At 44.1% G+C, this 16663-nt stretch overlaps 1 protein-coding gene across 7 annotated transcripts in view; it reads left to right on the top strand.

Moving 5' to 3' along the window:
• Positions 1-16663, top strand: part of NRP2 (neuropilin 2) — a 268051-nt gene that overhangs the window by 221003 nt on the left and 30385 nt on the right. Inside the window, exons 17-18 of one of the 7 annotated variants that reach the window (XM_061607915.1) lie at positions 6323-6532; positions 10077-10160. The exons of 5 other annotated variants lie outside the window; for them this stretch is intronic. In XM_061607915.1, coding sequence (XP_061463899.1) covers positions 6323-6348 — 26 coding nt within the window. In that variant the 3' untranslated portion in view covers positions 6349-6532; positions 10077-10160. Of the gene's footprint in view, positions 1-6322; positions 6533-10076; positions 12852-16663 lie in introns of those variants that run through there. One more of the 7 variants, XM_061607914.1, reaches the window with a different exon arrangement.

The raw sequence follows: 16663 nt of genomic DNA, 5'->3' as shown, positions 1-16663 counted from the left end.
TAACCCAGTAGGCAGCAGCTGAGAAAAAGGCAAATTCCACACTAGGGATCATTAGGACAGTGTACAGTTCTGGTCACCTCACCTCAAAAATGATATTGTATATTTGGAAAAGTTTCAAAAAAGGGCAACCAAAATGATCAAGAGGATGGAGCAACTCCCATAAGGGGAAAGGTTGCAGCATTTGGGCTTTTTAGTTTAGAGAAAAGGTGAGTCAGAGGTCACATGATAGAAGTGTATAAAATGATGCATGGGATGGAGAAAGTGGACAGAGAAAAGTTTTTCTCATAACACTAGTTGCTTGCCTCTGTAGCAATCTTGATGCCTCATCCACATCTTCTGTAATCCCCAGTGAGGTGTCCTGTGCAACATCTGCTGCAACTTCTTGGGATAGGGTTCAGTTGATGACGTGGGCAAGGTGCTTGCCAGGGTACCATATTGTCCCCCATGCTGTTTAACATCTATATGAAGCCCTTGGGAGTGGTCGTCAGGAGATTTGGGGCGAGGTGTCAGCAGTACCCTGATGATACCCAGCTCTATTTCTCTGTGACATCTGAATTGGGAGAGGACGTGCAAGCCCTGTACCGCTGCCTGGACTCGATGGTGGGCTGGATGAGGACCAGTAAACTGAGTCTGAATCTTAGCAAGATGGAGACCCTGTGGGTTGGTGGTTCCCAAATTTGGATAATTGGTCAGTTGCCCGCTTTGGATGGGGTTGTACTCCTTCTGAAAGAGCAGGTCTGTAGTCTGGGGGTGCTCCTGAATCCATCTTTGTCGCTAGAAGCCCAGGTGACCTCCGTGGCTAGGAGTGCCTTTTACCAGTTTTGGCTGGTAAGACAGCTGTGGCTGTTTCTAGACTGGGATAGCCTGACGACTGTTATCCATGTACTGGTAGTTTCCAGGTTGGATTACTGTAATAAGGGGCTACCCTTGAGGTTGGTCTGGAAGCTGCAGCTGATGCAAAATGCTGTGGTGAAAGTGCTCACTGGGGCAGGGTATTGCCCCAGTGTCACCCCACTGCTGAAAGAATTGCACTGGCTAGCTACCTGGTTAAGTTCAAGGTTCTAGTTTTGGTGTACAAATCCCTATACGGCTTGGGATCAGGATACCTGAAAGACCATCTTATCCTTTATATACCAAGTTAATCACTGCACTCTGCTGGTGAGGGCCTCCTGCAGATTCCATCTTATCAGGAGGTCTGTTCTGCACAATATAGGAAATGGACCTGTAGTGTAGTGGCACCTACCCTTTGGAATTACCTTCCCTTAAATATTAGATGAGTGCTGTCTGTGTTATCTTTTATGCGCCTACTGAAGACCTTCCTCTTTCAACAAGTTTTTTAAGTAGAGACCTTATCCAAGTCTGCGTCTGTGTTGGAATTTCTTCTTAATATGTTTTTAAACTTTCTTTTTTTAAAGAAAAAACATGTTTTAAAAGCTTTAAAAATGCTTTTAAATATGTTTTGTTTTAATATGTTTTTAATTGTTGTTTTATTTTAATATATTTTAAAGTCTGTTTTTGTGATGTGTTAAAGTGTTTTAAGTCCTTTTGTTTGCTACCTTGGGCTGCTACTGAGGGAAAGGGCGGAATATAAATCTAATAAATCAATAAAATCAATAAATAAACACTAGAACTTGTGGACATCCAATGAAGCTGAATGTTGGAAGATTCAGGACAGACCAAAGAAAAAGCTTCTTCACACAGCACATAGTTAAACTATGGAATTCTCTCCCACAAGAGGCAGTGATGGCCAGGGCTGGTTCCAAGGGGCGGCCAGGTGGGGCACTGGCCAGAGGGCCCCTGAGGCTACAGGAGCCCCTGGGGGCCCCCTCTGCTCCCTTTCCACGATTCGCGGCAGGATCGCTGCTGCGGATCGCAGGCCGAGAGCTTCGGAGCTCCGCCATTCCCTTCCTTAACTTACCTTGTTCTGTGGTTGCGCACGCAGCGGTGCCCTTAAAAAAGATGGTGGCTGCAGTTTTCCTAAGGTGCTGAAGCCTCTGCCGCCATCTTGGCTGATGGCACACATGTGTGCTGTGTGCTCGCATCCCTGCCATGAACCAAGATGGCATCAGAGGCTTCAGCTCCTTAGGGAAACCTCAACGGCCATCTTTCTTAAGGGCACTGCTGCGCACAAAACCGCAGAACAAGGTAAGTTAAGGAAGGGAATGGCAGAGTCAGGAAGCGCTCGCCATGCACGAGTCGCAGAAGGGGAACTCTGGCGCCTGGGGCATGCTTTTGCCCAAGGGCTCCAGTGTGTCTGGGGCTGGCTCTGCATGCGCGCACGCGTGTGTGTGTACATATGCACATGCATGCCAGGGCCCAGGGCAAGCTGGTGCCGGCCCTGGTGATGGCCACCAACTTGGATGGCTATAAAAGAGGATTAGACAAATTCATGGAAGATAAGGCTATCAATGGCTACTAGCCACAATGGCTATACTCCACCTCCAGTGTCGGTATGCCTTTGTATACCAGTTTCTGGGAATCACAAGTGGACAAGGTGCTGTTAGGTCCTGTTTGCAGGCTTCTCATAGGTATCTGGTTGGCCACTGTGAGAAGAGGATGATGGACTAGATGGGTCTTTAGTCTGATACAGGAGGCTCCTTCTTATGTTTGCTGCTTGCTTTATTCAAGGATTAGCCAATGTAGTTGCAGATATGTGTATAAGCAAATGTAGTTGCCCTCTTCACATTTCATATGGTTCTCAGCTTGGATAAGGCATGGTCATTCATACATGATAAACTGCACACACCTCATCCCACTGAGTTTAATGGGACTTATTCCCAGGTGATATAGCACTGCAGTCTAGTTCTTTAATTCTGCAGTCCTGTACCCACTTGTCTCCATTAAAGGTGAACTCCATTAAAACAATGGGACTTTTTTCTGAGCAGATATGTGTAGATTAATGATGTAAATTGTTAATAGCCCTATTACATATCTACAGTTCAGGGTGTAGTGGTGATGGTGATGAGGATACTTAAATATTGCAAAGCTAAAATGCAGCGGCGTCACTAGTAGGGTGCAGACCGCACCCGGGTGACACCATGAGGGGGGTCACACCCAGAGCTGCCCTGTCGCGGGGCAGGGCACCTGCGCTGTTGCCCGGCAAAGGAGCCGAGAAGCGCTCTGGGTCGACGTTGGAGCAGCCAACTCCTCCTTGGAGGCAGGCAGGTGGGCAGGCGAGACCGGGAGCAGCGTCGGTGGGGCGAGGGAGGTGCGCTGGCATTCCCAGGCCTGCTTCTCCGGCTGGGTGCCCCTCTGGCGCACGCCCTCCCAGGGGCATGGAGGGGGTTGGCTGGCGTTGCATGCACGCGTGCTCAGCAGGACATTTGGGGGCTCGCCAAGGGCCCCCTGGCACCCGGTCCGGTGCACGCCCGAAGCATAAGAACATAAGAAGAGCCTGCTGGATCAGGCCAGTGGCCCATCTAGTCCAGCATCCTGTTCTCACAGTGGCCAACCAGGTGCCTGGGGGAAGCCCGCAAGCAGGACCCGAGTGCAAGAACACTCTCCCCTCCTGAGGCTTCCGGCAACTGGTTTTCAGAAGCATGCTGCCTCTGACTAGGGTGGCAGAGCACAGCCATCACGGCTAGTAGCCATTGATAGCCCTGTCCTCCATGAATTGGTCTAATCTTCTTTTAAAGCCATCCAAGCTGGTGGCCATTACTGCATCTTGTGGGAGCAAATTCCATAGTTTCACTATGCGCTGAGTAAAGAAGTACTTCCTTTTGTCTGTCCTGAATCTTCCAACATTCAGCTTCTTTGAATGTCCACGAGTTCTAGTATTATGAGAGAGGGAGAAGAACTTTTCTCTATCCACTTCTCAATGCCATGCATAATTTTATACACTTCTATCATGTCTCCTCTGACCCGCCTTTTCTCTAAACTAAAAAGCCCCAAATGCTGCAACCTTTCCTCGTAAGGGAGTCGCTCCATCCCCTTGATCATTCTGGTTGCCCTCTTCTGAACCTTTTCCAACTCTATAATATCCTTTTTGAGATGAGGCGACCAGAACTGTACACAGTATTCCAAATGCGGCCGCATCATAGATTTATACAACGGCATTATGATATCGGCTGTTTTATTTTCAATACCTTTCCTAATTATCGCTAGCATGGAATTTGCCTTTTTCACAGCTGCCGCACACTGGGTCGACATTTTCATCGTGCTGTCCACTACAACCCCGAGGTCTCTCTCCTGGTCTGTCACCGCCAGTTCAGACCCCATGAGCGTATATGTGAAATTCAGATTTTTTGCTCCAATATGCATAATTTTACACTTGTTTATATTGAATTGCATTTGCCATTTTTCCGCCCATTCACTCAGTTTGGAGAGGTCTTTTTGGAGCTCTTTGCAATCCCTTTTTGTTTTAACAACCCTGAACAATTTAGTGTCGTCAGCAAACTTGGCCACTTCACTGCTCACTCCTAATTCTAGGTCATTAATGAACAAGTTGAAAAGTACAGGTCCCAATACCGATCCTTGAGGGACTCCACTTTCTACAGCCCTCCATTGGGAGAACTGTCCGTTTATTCCTACTCTCTGCTTTCTGCTTCTTAACCAATTCCTTATCCACAAGAGGACCTCTCCTCCTATTCCATGACTGCTAAGCTTCCTCAGAAGTCTTTGGTGAGGTACCTTGTCAAACGCTTTTTGAAAGTCTAAGTACACTATGTCCACTGGATCACCTCTATCTGTATGCTTGTTGACACTCTCAAAGAATTCTAATAGGTTACTGAGACAGGACTTTCCCTTGCAGAAGCCATGCTGGCTCTGCTTCAGCAAGGCTTGTTCTTCTATGTGCTTAGTTAATCTAACTTTAATAATACTTTCTACCAGTTTTCCAGGGACAGAAGTTAAGCTAACTGGCCTGTAATTTCCAGGATCCCCTCTGGATCCCTTTTTGAAGATTGGCGTTACATTTGCCACTTTCCAGTCCTCAGGCACGGAGGAGGACCGGAGGGACAAGTTACATATTTTAGTTAGCAGATCAGCAATTTCACATTTGAGTTCTTTGAGAACTCTCGGGTGGATGCCACCCGGGCCCGGTGATTTGTCAGTTTTTATATTGTCCATTAAGTCTAGAACTTCCTCTCTCGTTACCACTATGTGTCTCAGTTCCTCAGAATCCCTTCCTGCAAATGTTAGTTCAGGTTCAGGGATCTGCCCTATATCTTCCACTGTGAAGACAGATGCATAGAATTCATTTAGCTTCTCTGCAATCTCCTTATCATTCTTTAGTACACGACTCCCTTATCATCCAAGGGTCCAATCGCCTCTCTAGATGGTCTCCTGCTTTGAATGTATTTATAGAATTTTTTGTTGTTGGTTTTTATGTTCTTAGCAATGTGCTCCTCAAATTCTTTTTTAGCATCCCTTATTGTCTTCTTGCATTTCTTTTGCCAGAGTTTGTGTTCTTTTTTATTTTCTTCATTCGGACAAGACTTCCATTTTCTGAAGGAAGACTTTTTGCCTCTAAGAGCTTCCTTGACTTTGCTCGTTAACCATGCTGGCATCTTCTTGGCCCTGGCGGTACCTTTTCTGATCTGCGGTATGCACTCCAGTTGAGCTTCTAATATAGTGTTTTTAAACAACTTCCAAGCATTTTTGAGTGATGTGGCCCTCTGGACTTTGTTTTTCAGCTTTCTTTTTACCAATCCCCTCATTTTTGTGACATTTCCTCTTTTGAAGTCAAACGTGACCGTGTTGGATTTTCTTGGCAATTGGCCATTTACATGCATGTTTAATTTAATAGCACTGTGGTCACTGCTCCCAATCGGTTCAACAACACTTACATCTCGCACCAGGTCCCGGTCCCCACTGAGGATTAAGTCCAGGGTTGCCGTCCCTCTGGTCGGTTCCATGACCAACTGGTCTAGGGAATAGTCATTTAGAATATCTAGAAACTTTGCTTCTTTGTCATTACTGGAACACATATGCGGCCAGTCTATGTCTGGGTAGTTGAAGTCACCCATTACTACCACATTTCCTAGTTTGGATGCTTCCTCAATTTCATATCTCATCTCAAGGTCTCCCTGAGCATTTTGATCAGGGGGACGATAGATCGTTCCCAGTATTAAGTCCCTCCTGGAGTATTAAGTACCCTCCTGGTATCACCACCCACAATGATTCTGTGGAGGAGTCTGCCTGTTTTGGGGTTTCGAGCTTGCTGGATTCAATGCCTTCTTTCACGTATAGAGCGACTCCGCCACCAATACGTCCTTCCCTGTCCTTCCGATATAGTTTATATCCAGGGATAACCGTATCCCACTGGTTTTCTCCATTCCACCAGGTCTCTGTTATGCTCACTATATCAATGCTCTCCTCTAAGACCAGGCACCCGCTCGCTGGTGGTGAAGCCGGGATGGGCCTTCCACCGTCAGCCTGGAGCGCAGTCAGCATCGTCCGGCTCAGGCCCTCGTGGACTTACAAAGGCAAGCTGGTGGGCGCCCTCCTGCTGCTCATCTGGGCCTTCTCGGCTCTAGCCACCCTCCCCCTCTGCCTCTTCTTCACGGTCCAGCCATTGCCCGTCAAGGACCGGGTGAGTTGACCGTGGTATCGAGCCCAGACAACTACTGGCAATATAAAAAGAGCAAGGCGATCGTTTTTGTTAGAGGCATGAAAAAGGAGCAGCTTTTTTAATGTTCAGATCTTAAAAGCCATTTGCTCCAAAGTAAGCCTACTGAATCTTGTAAGATTTATTTTCAATTATGTATGTATCCAAAAAAGATTCACAGGGTCTCCATAAGTCATAATCGACTTGAAGGCATATAACAACAATGCTTGTTTCGCAGAGTTCCCCCCACCCAGCCCAATAAGAAGTGGACTAATAAAGTTGGGCTGCAGTCTTGGGCATATTTCACTTAGGCGAATGAACTTATTTCTGGCTAAACATTGTAGAATGAGGCTGCACATTGCTATTTGGTATTTCTTAAGGCACATACACACAATCCTTAAATTTATTTATTTTATTTGGAATAGGAAATCCTCCAGATAGTATCCTGACTTGCGAGAATGCTCCACAGTCTCCTAGATTCACCCCTAATTATATATTGAAAGTGTAGGGGGAAATCTAACTTGATTGTACAATGGAATGTTGAAATAGGTGTTAACTTGATCCATGTTTAGTTTAGCGGATATGCTAAATTGGTGTTTTGCCTTTGAAATGGACTGGATGGGAGCCAAGAAACTGAAGCTTAATCCAGGCTAGACAGAGGCACTGTTAGCTGATGGGTCTCTAGACCTGATGGATGGGTGGTGGCCTGCTCCGGATGGCGTTTCACTTCCTCTGAAGGTGCAGGTACTTACCCTGGGGGTACTCCTGGATCCATTACTGCTGCTTGAGGCCCAAGTGACCTTGGTGCAGAGTGCCTTCCACCACCTTTGACTGGACAGGGATAGCTTAACTTCTGTTGTCTATTTTCTGGTAACCTGTAGGTTAGACTACTGCGATGAGTTATATGTGGGGCTGCCTTTGAAGACAGTTTGGAAACTTCAGCTAGTGCAGAACTCAGTGGCCGTAATGCTGACTGGGGCTGGTTAGTTCAGACATAAAATACCAAGTCTGGCACGGTTACTTTCTGGGCTCAATCAAAGTGCTGTTTTTGACCTATAAAGCCTTATGCAGCTCGGGACCTCAGTATCTCAAGGACTGCCTTTCTCTGTATGAACTGCCCTGGACTCTGTGTTCATCATCTGAAGCCCTTCTTTTTGTGCCCCCTCCACGGGAGGCTTGACAGGTGGCAACATGAGAATGGGCCTTTTCAGTGGTGGCCCCCTGGCTGTGGAATGCTCTCTCCAGGGAGGCACACCTGGCACCTTCTCCATCCATCTTTAGGCGCCAGGCAAAGACCTTTCTTTTCACTCAGGCCTTTGGTATGTTGTCTTGGTCCTTTTTGTTTGGGTTTTAAATTTTGTATATTGTATTGTATGTTTTTAAAATGTGTTGTAAGGCGCCTAGAGACCACTGGACATGAGATGACTAAGAAATTAAATAAATAGATTAATAAATAAAAATAAATTCCCACAGGATATAGATCTGTTGATTTTAGATTAATGATCCACCCCTCCTGCCTAAAGGTTTGGGCTGAATAACAATTGAAAGCTTAAATATCTCATTAAAAATACAATTCACTCAGGTCAGAATACCATTAAAAGTGCCCACCCTGCTCATAGCTTAACTGTAACCCCCAAAGCCAAATTACCAAACTACATAGATAATTCATACTTCTGGAAGATGTTTGAGCTTGTACTGTGGTGAATCTCTAGAAGAGATGGAGAGGAGATAGAGTTTCAAATTGCTCCCATTGAAAGAGGAGCTGCTAGATGTCTCTGACTTTGCTTACCTTCTGAGCTATAAACACTCTATAGGGCCTGTTGTTTGGATTTGCATCAGATAGCGGATAAGAGAAAAATCAACTCATTTGAAATGTGGTGTTGGAGAAGAGCTTTGCGGATACCATGGACTGCAAAAAAGACTGATTGGGTGTTAGAACAAATGAAACCAGAACTAGCACTAGAAGCTAAAATGATGAAGCTGAGGTTATCATACTTTGGACACATAGTGAGAAGACATGATTCATTAGAAAAGATAATAATGCTTGGAAAAACAGCAGGGAGTAGAAAAAGAGGAAGGCCAAACAAGAGATGGATTGATTCCATAAAGGAAGCCACAGACCTGAACTTACAAGATCTGAACAGGGTGGTTCATGACAGATGCTCTTGGAGGTCACTGATTCATAGGGTCGCCATAAGTCGTAGTCGACTTGGAGGCACATAACAACAACAACAAATAGCATCAGATATTTATAATTTGAAAATGCCATCCAGTGATGCTTATTAAGACGCACCCCTCTTGAAAGCCTCCAGGGTTGGAGAGCCTACCACCTCCCCAGTTCATTGGTCCCATTGTCACATCGCTCTAACAGTTAGGAAGTTTTTCCTGACGTTCAGTCGGAATCTGGCTTCCTGCAACTTGAGCCCATTATTCTGTGCCCTGCACTCTGGGACGATCGAGAAGAGATCCCAGCCCACCTTTCAAGTACTTGAAGAATGCTATCATACCTTGTATGGGAGGAGGTCTATGGGGGTGACACCAGGAGTTACCACACCGGGTGACACCAACCCTAGTGACGCCACTGCTAAAATGCAACATTGGAAATAGAGGGATTCCAAGACTGAATTTGTAGTTTCCTGTGGTTATTAAATATGAAGTTATCATTACTATAAATCCTTAGGCTGTAATCCTGTATATAATTACCTGTCAATAAGTCTCCCAGAAGGTCTTAATTCTGAGTAGACGTGGAAATGATTGCAGTATAAAGCTGCAATCCAATACACACTTATCTGGGAGTAAGTCCCATTGAACCAATGGAGTAGACATGCATTGAGTAGACATGTATTGGATTGCAGCCTAAGATTGTAATCCTAAATATACTAACTGGGGAATAAACCCCATTGAATACAGTGGGACTTACTCCTGAGTAAACATGCAAATGATTAGCTGTAAGTCCTGGTTTAGCTGTGATTTGGAAAGTCATAGCAGAATTATAGATCAGAACTGTGGTGGGAACGGTCTCCAAAACTATAGGTCTCTGTGCATGATGATCTGCAGAAGAGCAGAGTCTCGCCTGCAGATTCTTTTCCACTTTCTTTTCCCATGGGAATGAAGCATGTTTTTCCTCTCTAGAATCTTTTCTGTGATCCTGTCACAACCTCCTTCGTACTTTGCAATTAAACTCTTGTCACTTGTTTAAAAATGTGATGTGTTTTGTCATTGCTTGACAAACAAGTGCCAGACTGAAACAAGACTGAGCTGATTGGGGGGGGCATGGAGGGGGCTGTTCCTACCAAATATAATGGCTATTAACAACATTTACATCCTCTTCCGCCCCCCAGCCTAATTAATGAAATGCTTTAATTTGCCTGCTTGTCAAAAATCCAAATTATGTTTCAACCCAAGGGAACGCTCGGTCATGCAGACCTTGTTTAAGTTGCTCAAAACTCTGATACTGCATGTATGTGTGTGTGTGTTTTATTAGCCCGCATGCATCCCACCTAGCAACGTTCTTCTGTCTCTCCCCCAGGGGGCACCCTTCTGCCAGGGAGCGAGCCCACAGTGGACACGGTGTCAGTGCAGCCCATCCCAGCCTACTGGTATTACGTTATGGCCGCCGGAGGTGCTGTTCTGGTTGTGGTCTCCGTCGCGCTGGCCCTTGTGCTCCACTACCACCGGTTCCGCTATGCGGCCAAGAAGAGTGATCACTCCATCACCTACAAAACTTCCCACTATGCCAACGGGGGCCCTCTGGCAGTGGAGCCAACCTTAACAATAAAATTAGAGCAAGACCGCAGCTCGCGTTGCTGAGAGTGGAACAGGAACACAATAAAAACAAAACAAAAAAATTAAGACTTCAAATACGTTGCCTCAATTTTGCACTTTTCTCCTTTCCCAGCATATATGTGAACTCTAGACATCTCCCCTTTGTTCTTTTACAAACTCTTAACTATAATGCTGCATCTTGGATTGCGAGAAGAGACTTACCTCCCCAAGTCTCTTTGAAAATGAATGCTCCTTTATTTCATTTTTCAAGGACTTAATTTCCCCCCCAGTAGACAACTTGCAAGAAAACTCAATAGCAAGTCAGGAGGGGTATGCAAGACTACAAGTGTGTGTGCTTGTATATCTATATCTATATATGTATGTAAGTGTGCATGTGTGTGTGGAATTGGCTGGATGGCTATCTGGAAAGGTCCTTTGGGACTTGCTTGTGCCGCTATGACTTTCACAGGGAGTACTTTTTCCTGCCCTGCCTGATGAAAGATCTGGAATACCTTTTTAATGATGGATACACTAATTTGTTTACTTGGAGAAGTAAACAATGCTTTTTGTTGCCTTATCTAGCTATGGGTGGGTTTATGTTTGATATCCTTAATTATGTCAGCACGTTTATACTAATGAAAAAAGGAAAGGCTATGCCAATGGAAAATTAAAAATGGCAAGCTGAGAGAGAGAGAGAACGAAAAGCCACAGTGGATGATGAGGAGAACTGAGAAAGGCTTGAACATAGTCAGATTTAAGACCTTATAGGTTCATCCCCGCCCCCTGACAATGCAAAAACATAGCCATTGTTTTGGTAGTGGAATTAATCCCTCAACAAAACAAATATTTTTCAAGTTGCCTTATAAAAGAGAAGCTCATAATGAATGTTCAGTTTATTTGTTAAACCCAGCCTTAGAGTAATGCATAGACATCAGTAGATGGAAGGTTTTGGAAAATGCTGTAGCTCCATGAATCTGAGATTTATTTATTTTGATAAGTAAACCTCACTCTTACCAATGTTTTTCTGTTTTTCTTTTTGTGAGCGTAAGGAAATTTCTTCCTAGTATTTTTACTAGTAATTTTTTTTTAAAAAAAGATTGCTTTCCCCTCTGTTTTCTTTCTCCATGTTCATAGAAATGGCTGCCTGACTTTTGTTGTCATGTTGCTTCTTAAGATGTTGGTAATGACATCTAGCAGCCAAAGCCCCAAGAATAGGGCCTGCTAAAATCCAGTTATCTCTGAATCTTTAACGAAGGTGGTATAAAGAAGTCCACAGTAAGCCTCTGTCTGTTGATTTTGCTCTGAAGTAATGCAATGGAAATGTCTTATATAGATTAACAAGTGATAACACACAAAGGTGGCTAGAATTGTTCCATCTGATATATTTTCAGGCAAAATAGTCTCCAATGAACACAATTTTCCAGCTTTCTTTGTGTTGTTTTATACAAAAAAATCCAGTCATGACTACTTGTTATATCCTTCAAGTTTCCATCTATCCTTTCTCCCTCACCAAAACTGGAGGTTCACGCCAGAGTAGTAGCATTATTATTATACTGGGGGTGAAGGCCATGGGTGCATTCAATCAGGTGCGTCTCCTGTGCAAGCAAGTCCTGGAACTTGTTTTAAACATTGGTGCTCCATTGAGCAACTCTCATGGATTTAATTGTGTGGGATGAATTCCCAGTGGACTGAATCCCATGCATATACAGGGTTGACTCGGGTCATGGAAGAGACTGGAGACTCTTTGCCGGTTCCCCAAAGGAACACTTTATCTAGGGATGTGTGTCACATCTGTCCACCCTGTGTTATTCAGGTAGCATGCTCTAGTGCACGTAGTGAATTTACTCTGCCAAGATGCTTGCTTAGCTGGTTTAATGCCACACAGTGCTGTTAAGGAGAGAAACTGTTATTTAAAGGGCAGAGTGTGGGGGGTAGGGGAATGAACATATGTGTTGATATGTGAGAGCAAAGCAGTCACTTGTCTCAAATCACAAAATGGGGAAGATAAGAGACATTTCCTCTTCAAGGAGGGCTGCTGAGCAGGGTGACTTCATCTTATGTCAGGAGATAGCAGAAGTCACCTTTTAAGATATGCTTTGTTAGTTTTGTGGGTCCCAAGAAAATGTATTCCTGTGTGGAAGTAAATTCATTAGTAAGTACCTTGATTTCTATAGCACTGGTACTTGTGGTAGGAAATCTCCAAAGTGAAATAATCACAGGTAATACTGAATTTAAACTATTCCCTCCCACTGATTTTTGTGATCTTGCCCCTAACTGCAGTCAAGTGTAAATACCTCCAGTTGTATTCCAAATTTCATGTTGGTTCAGATATGCTCAGTCTGAGTGTGTTTTAACCTGATTGAGAGAGCCCATTTTTAGATATTCGCCAAAGACTGCCCTGCCCCCCTTCTGTGATTTTTACTGCCACCTTTCACTTCCCTGTCCCTTACAACTGTGATATCGTCAGCATCACCCAGTTGCCTGTGTGTGGAAATATCTTGTGGAATTTTGAAATTCTTGACAATGTATTGTGTGGAATGTAATAAAATGATATTTTTATACATATATCTGTGTTTATTTTCCCCTCCCTTTTGGATCATATATATATATATTCTAGGGAAATAAGATTTGTACCACTAGAGTTGGCCCCTATCCAATGTATGATGCCCACGGAAGGAGGGAGACAAGGGAGGGACAGCGGGTGGAATACGAGGAGACTGGTTGGGGAAAACTGCAGCTGCATAATCACAAACAGCTGGTGTTACTGTGGACTGAACAAGAAGGGACACCTTAGAAATCAAGGCAGGAGGCTAGGCAAGATGACAAAAGATCAATGGAATGTGAGACTATGGATTTCCATCACCCAGGTGGGGATGTATGGAGGCTTATGACGTTCTTATCTCTGCAGGAAGACTTGGTATTAAACACCTCAGTCAACTGCAATTTACAATTTGAGGCTCAAATATTAAAACATTAAAGTCACTCTTTAAAGTGATGTGCACACTTTTGCTGAAGATTAATGTTATCTCAGAAAAAAAGGCTCCTGATTTCATCTCAGTGCTGTAGGCTACAGTCACTCATAGTCATATTGTGAAAGACTTTGGACATACTGTTGAATGTTGAACATACATTGAATATTTTGAAATCCATTCTTGTGAGAGTGTCTCAAGTCGATTATGGGGTAGATGTTTCACATGAATTGATCTTGACTGTGCAGTTTGTGTCTTAATAACAATGAAAAAGATGTTGCTTTCCACTTAAGTTCATGTAAGAGCAGCTGATACATGCTCATTAGGGCAATATGGCAATATTGCTGATCCTCTGCTCATCTGCTCACATACCTATACATTCAGAGACTCTATGGAAGGACATGGGGAACATGGGAACATAGGAAGCTGCCTTAGACAGAGTCAGACTGCCTGATCCATCTAGCTCAGTATGATCCACACTGACTAGGAATGACTTTCCAGAATTTCAAAGAGGGGTCTTTCTCAACCCTACCTGCAGATGCTAGGGATCAAATCTGGGAGCTGTTGTATGTAAAGTGTGTGCTCTGCTGCTGAGCAACTGTCCTTCCCCAGGGTCGTAGGAGGATTGCCCAGCAGGATACTTTTTCCTAGATAACAGACAGAGGGGTGGATTGATTGACTGATTTTTCTGCCAGGTTACCCAAGCAGTTTACCATTTTAAAATACCCAAACAAATAAATTATATCCAGTGTAAAGTTGGTTTTGTGTGCTGTGGAGGATGGGGGAGGGGACAGACTTAACTGGGTCAGACCCTCATGTTGTCTCTGCCAGGCTCCCTCCCTCCCTCTCTTCTTGCTTCTCTTGGTTGCACCTTAGAAATTTCAGGGTCTAATTAAATAGTACAACAGATAAAAACTGCTACTGCTGGTTCCCTGCCCCCCCCCGTGTCTAATTTAACACAATGTGTGATGTCTTCATGGTTTGCATTGCCTTGTCCTCTGTTCCACATTGGCAGGCAGGGGAAAGGCAATGCACTGCACAATATTGTCACACACTGAGTCCAACATGAAGAAGAGGGGGAAAGAGACACTGTAGTGTTCAGAAGGGGGAACACTCCTTCCTGTTTCCTGAGCGCTAAGGCCTTCCTCCAATGGCACTACACCAGAGGGAGAAGAGGTTCCTTTTTAAGGTAAGTGGAGGGCTTTTCTTCGCATCTCAGAGTCCAGTACTAAGACAGGGAAGAAAGTCCCTCCCTCCCCCATTCCTCTGCTGATCGACAGAGGGTGCTTGAATTTGGGGCTGCCTGTCTGCCTGTGTGTGTGTGTGTGTGTATGTACACATGCACTGTTACACGTGTACATTTGAATCCCCACATAAGTGTCTATACTCACTGGAAATTCAAATGCCACCTGCAAGAGCAGTGGAATCCTATGCTGGAATTAAACCCACACGTCACTGTTATGCGTGTACAACCTTGCCCTTGACTCCAAGAAACCACACAGAAAGTAAAATAAAGATTAGTTTATTAGAAGAAGAAACAGGAAGAATATTGCCTTTTCACAATTTTCAATTAATGAGAACAGCATCAAACTTTCCCCCAATCATTCATTCCTTAAATGTAAAGAGCATAAGAGAAACCCCTGTTCCTAATTACTTCCAAGATTGCACACATTCATACCAGAGAAAGAAGGAAGACAATAGGGATATGCATAGATGTACCTTTCCTGAAGAAAATCAGGGTACAAGGTCAGGGTAAAGGATGCTATGCTTGGTGAGAGCCAGGCTCTCTCTTTCTTCTCCTGCATATTACCACATAACCAAGCATATCATTCCTATCCCTTTCCTTAGCTGGTGTCCCAAGCTGCATATTGAGATGATCTTAGGGAGCATTGTGTAGAATAAGACAGCAGTTGAGCCCCCAAGACAAAGGTGCTACCGACTTCTAGAAATTATGTTTTAAATATACTTTGAACCTTCATTGGACTGAATGTAAATTGGGAGGGGGGATACTAGTGAGTGATTTGGTATAAGACAGAATTTTCTGAGATATGATTGTTCTGACCACTGGAGTTAAAACGTTTACTTGCAATCTCTGGAAAAATTGAATGCAAGTTAACTGACTGTATCTTATTTGAGTTTCACTGACTCAAACTTCAACTTGGGCATTGACCATTATCTAGTTAGAGGGATTATTCCTGAGCGTACTTGGAGTTTAGAGCTTTCCGTATGCCTAATTAATCCTGTTGGTACATGTTTTCCTGGGATTCGTAAACCAGTTCTGACAATCTTGTGGCTTTTGGGTCAAACACAGGGCTTATATTATGGAGGTTACTCTTATTATAGATTGTTATGCTCTGATCCATTGAGATGAATCTGAGAATAAAACCCCCATTTTATATATCCCTCATTACAGCACGCACACATGCCTCTCTGAATATGTGTCTGTATGTGTGTGTGTCTATGTGTGCTGTATGTATGGTAAGTGTGTGTGTGCACATCCAAGGAAGTGTGTGTTCATCATGCCCACCACCGGTATATGGCTCTCAGGAGGGTTGGCCAACCTTCATTGTTGCCCTTGGGCTGAAGAAGGCGAGCCACCCATTTTAGAGGATCAAGTGGAGCTGCATTGTTTGGTAGATCACCTGACCAGGTGCTTAATCATCTGGTGAGGTTTCTAATGCTGTCTAGCTGGCACCTGCAATTCCTTCTGCAGTTGGGCTGCCTGCGTAGCACTGAAGTCTGATCACAAGGAATCTCAATTTGAGATTCCTGATGCCTCACAGACTGAGGGCTGATTCATATGTTACTTCTGGTTTTTAGCAACTTACATGAATAGCCTGCTCATGTGAGCAATCTATCATATGAGGAGGGAACACACATAATACCAAAGATCAATTTCTATGGGTAGGGATCCTTGTTACAGTACATATCGTGCTCACAGAAGGTGATCTGGGGCATGGCACCCATTCTTTTTTCACAAGCTATACTACTCATACCCATAGTCCACTCACATAGTTATGAATCAGCCCAGACTTGAAGGTCTAACAATGGGTTCTTTTATGGTCTCTGAGATTCAGTGAACTAAATGAGGGCAGGAAACAGAAAATGTCTGATTTGTAGATATAGAGAAGATCAACATTTACTCTGCTGTCAGCTTCTGTTGGGATCTGGTGAAAGCTGGAAACAGCTGTAAGAAAGCCACAAATCCCTCCCATGATAAATTTGGGTCAAGAGAATTGACACTGATATTGTCGGACCCTCAGTACAAGGAAACTCAAATGGACAAACTGCTGGAACTTTGGTTTTAAAAAACTGTGTGTGTACTCCCTTCAAGTCGATTCTGACTTATGGCGACCCTATGAATAGGGTTTTCATGAGGCTG

The sequence above is a fragment of the Rhineura floridana genome, chromosome 2 (assembly GCF_030035675.1).
Source record: "Rhineura floridana isolate rRhiFlo1 chromosome 2, rRhiFlo1.hap2, whole genome shotgun sequence".
Taxonomy (NCBI): domain Eukaryota; kingdom Metazoa; phylum Chordata; class Lepidosauria; order Squamata; family Rhineuridae; genus Rhineura; species Rhineura floridana.
The sequence above is the reverse complement of the archived record's forward strand: the minus strand, read 5'-3'. Positions and strand labels throughout refer to the sequence as shown.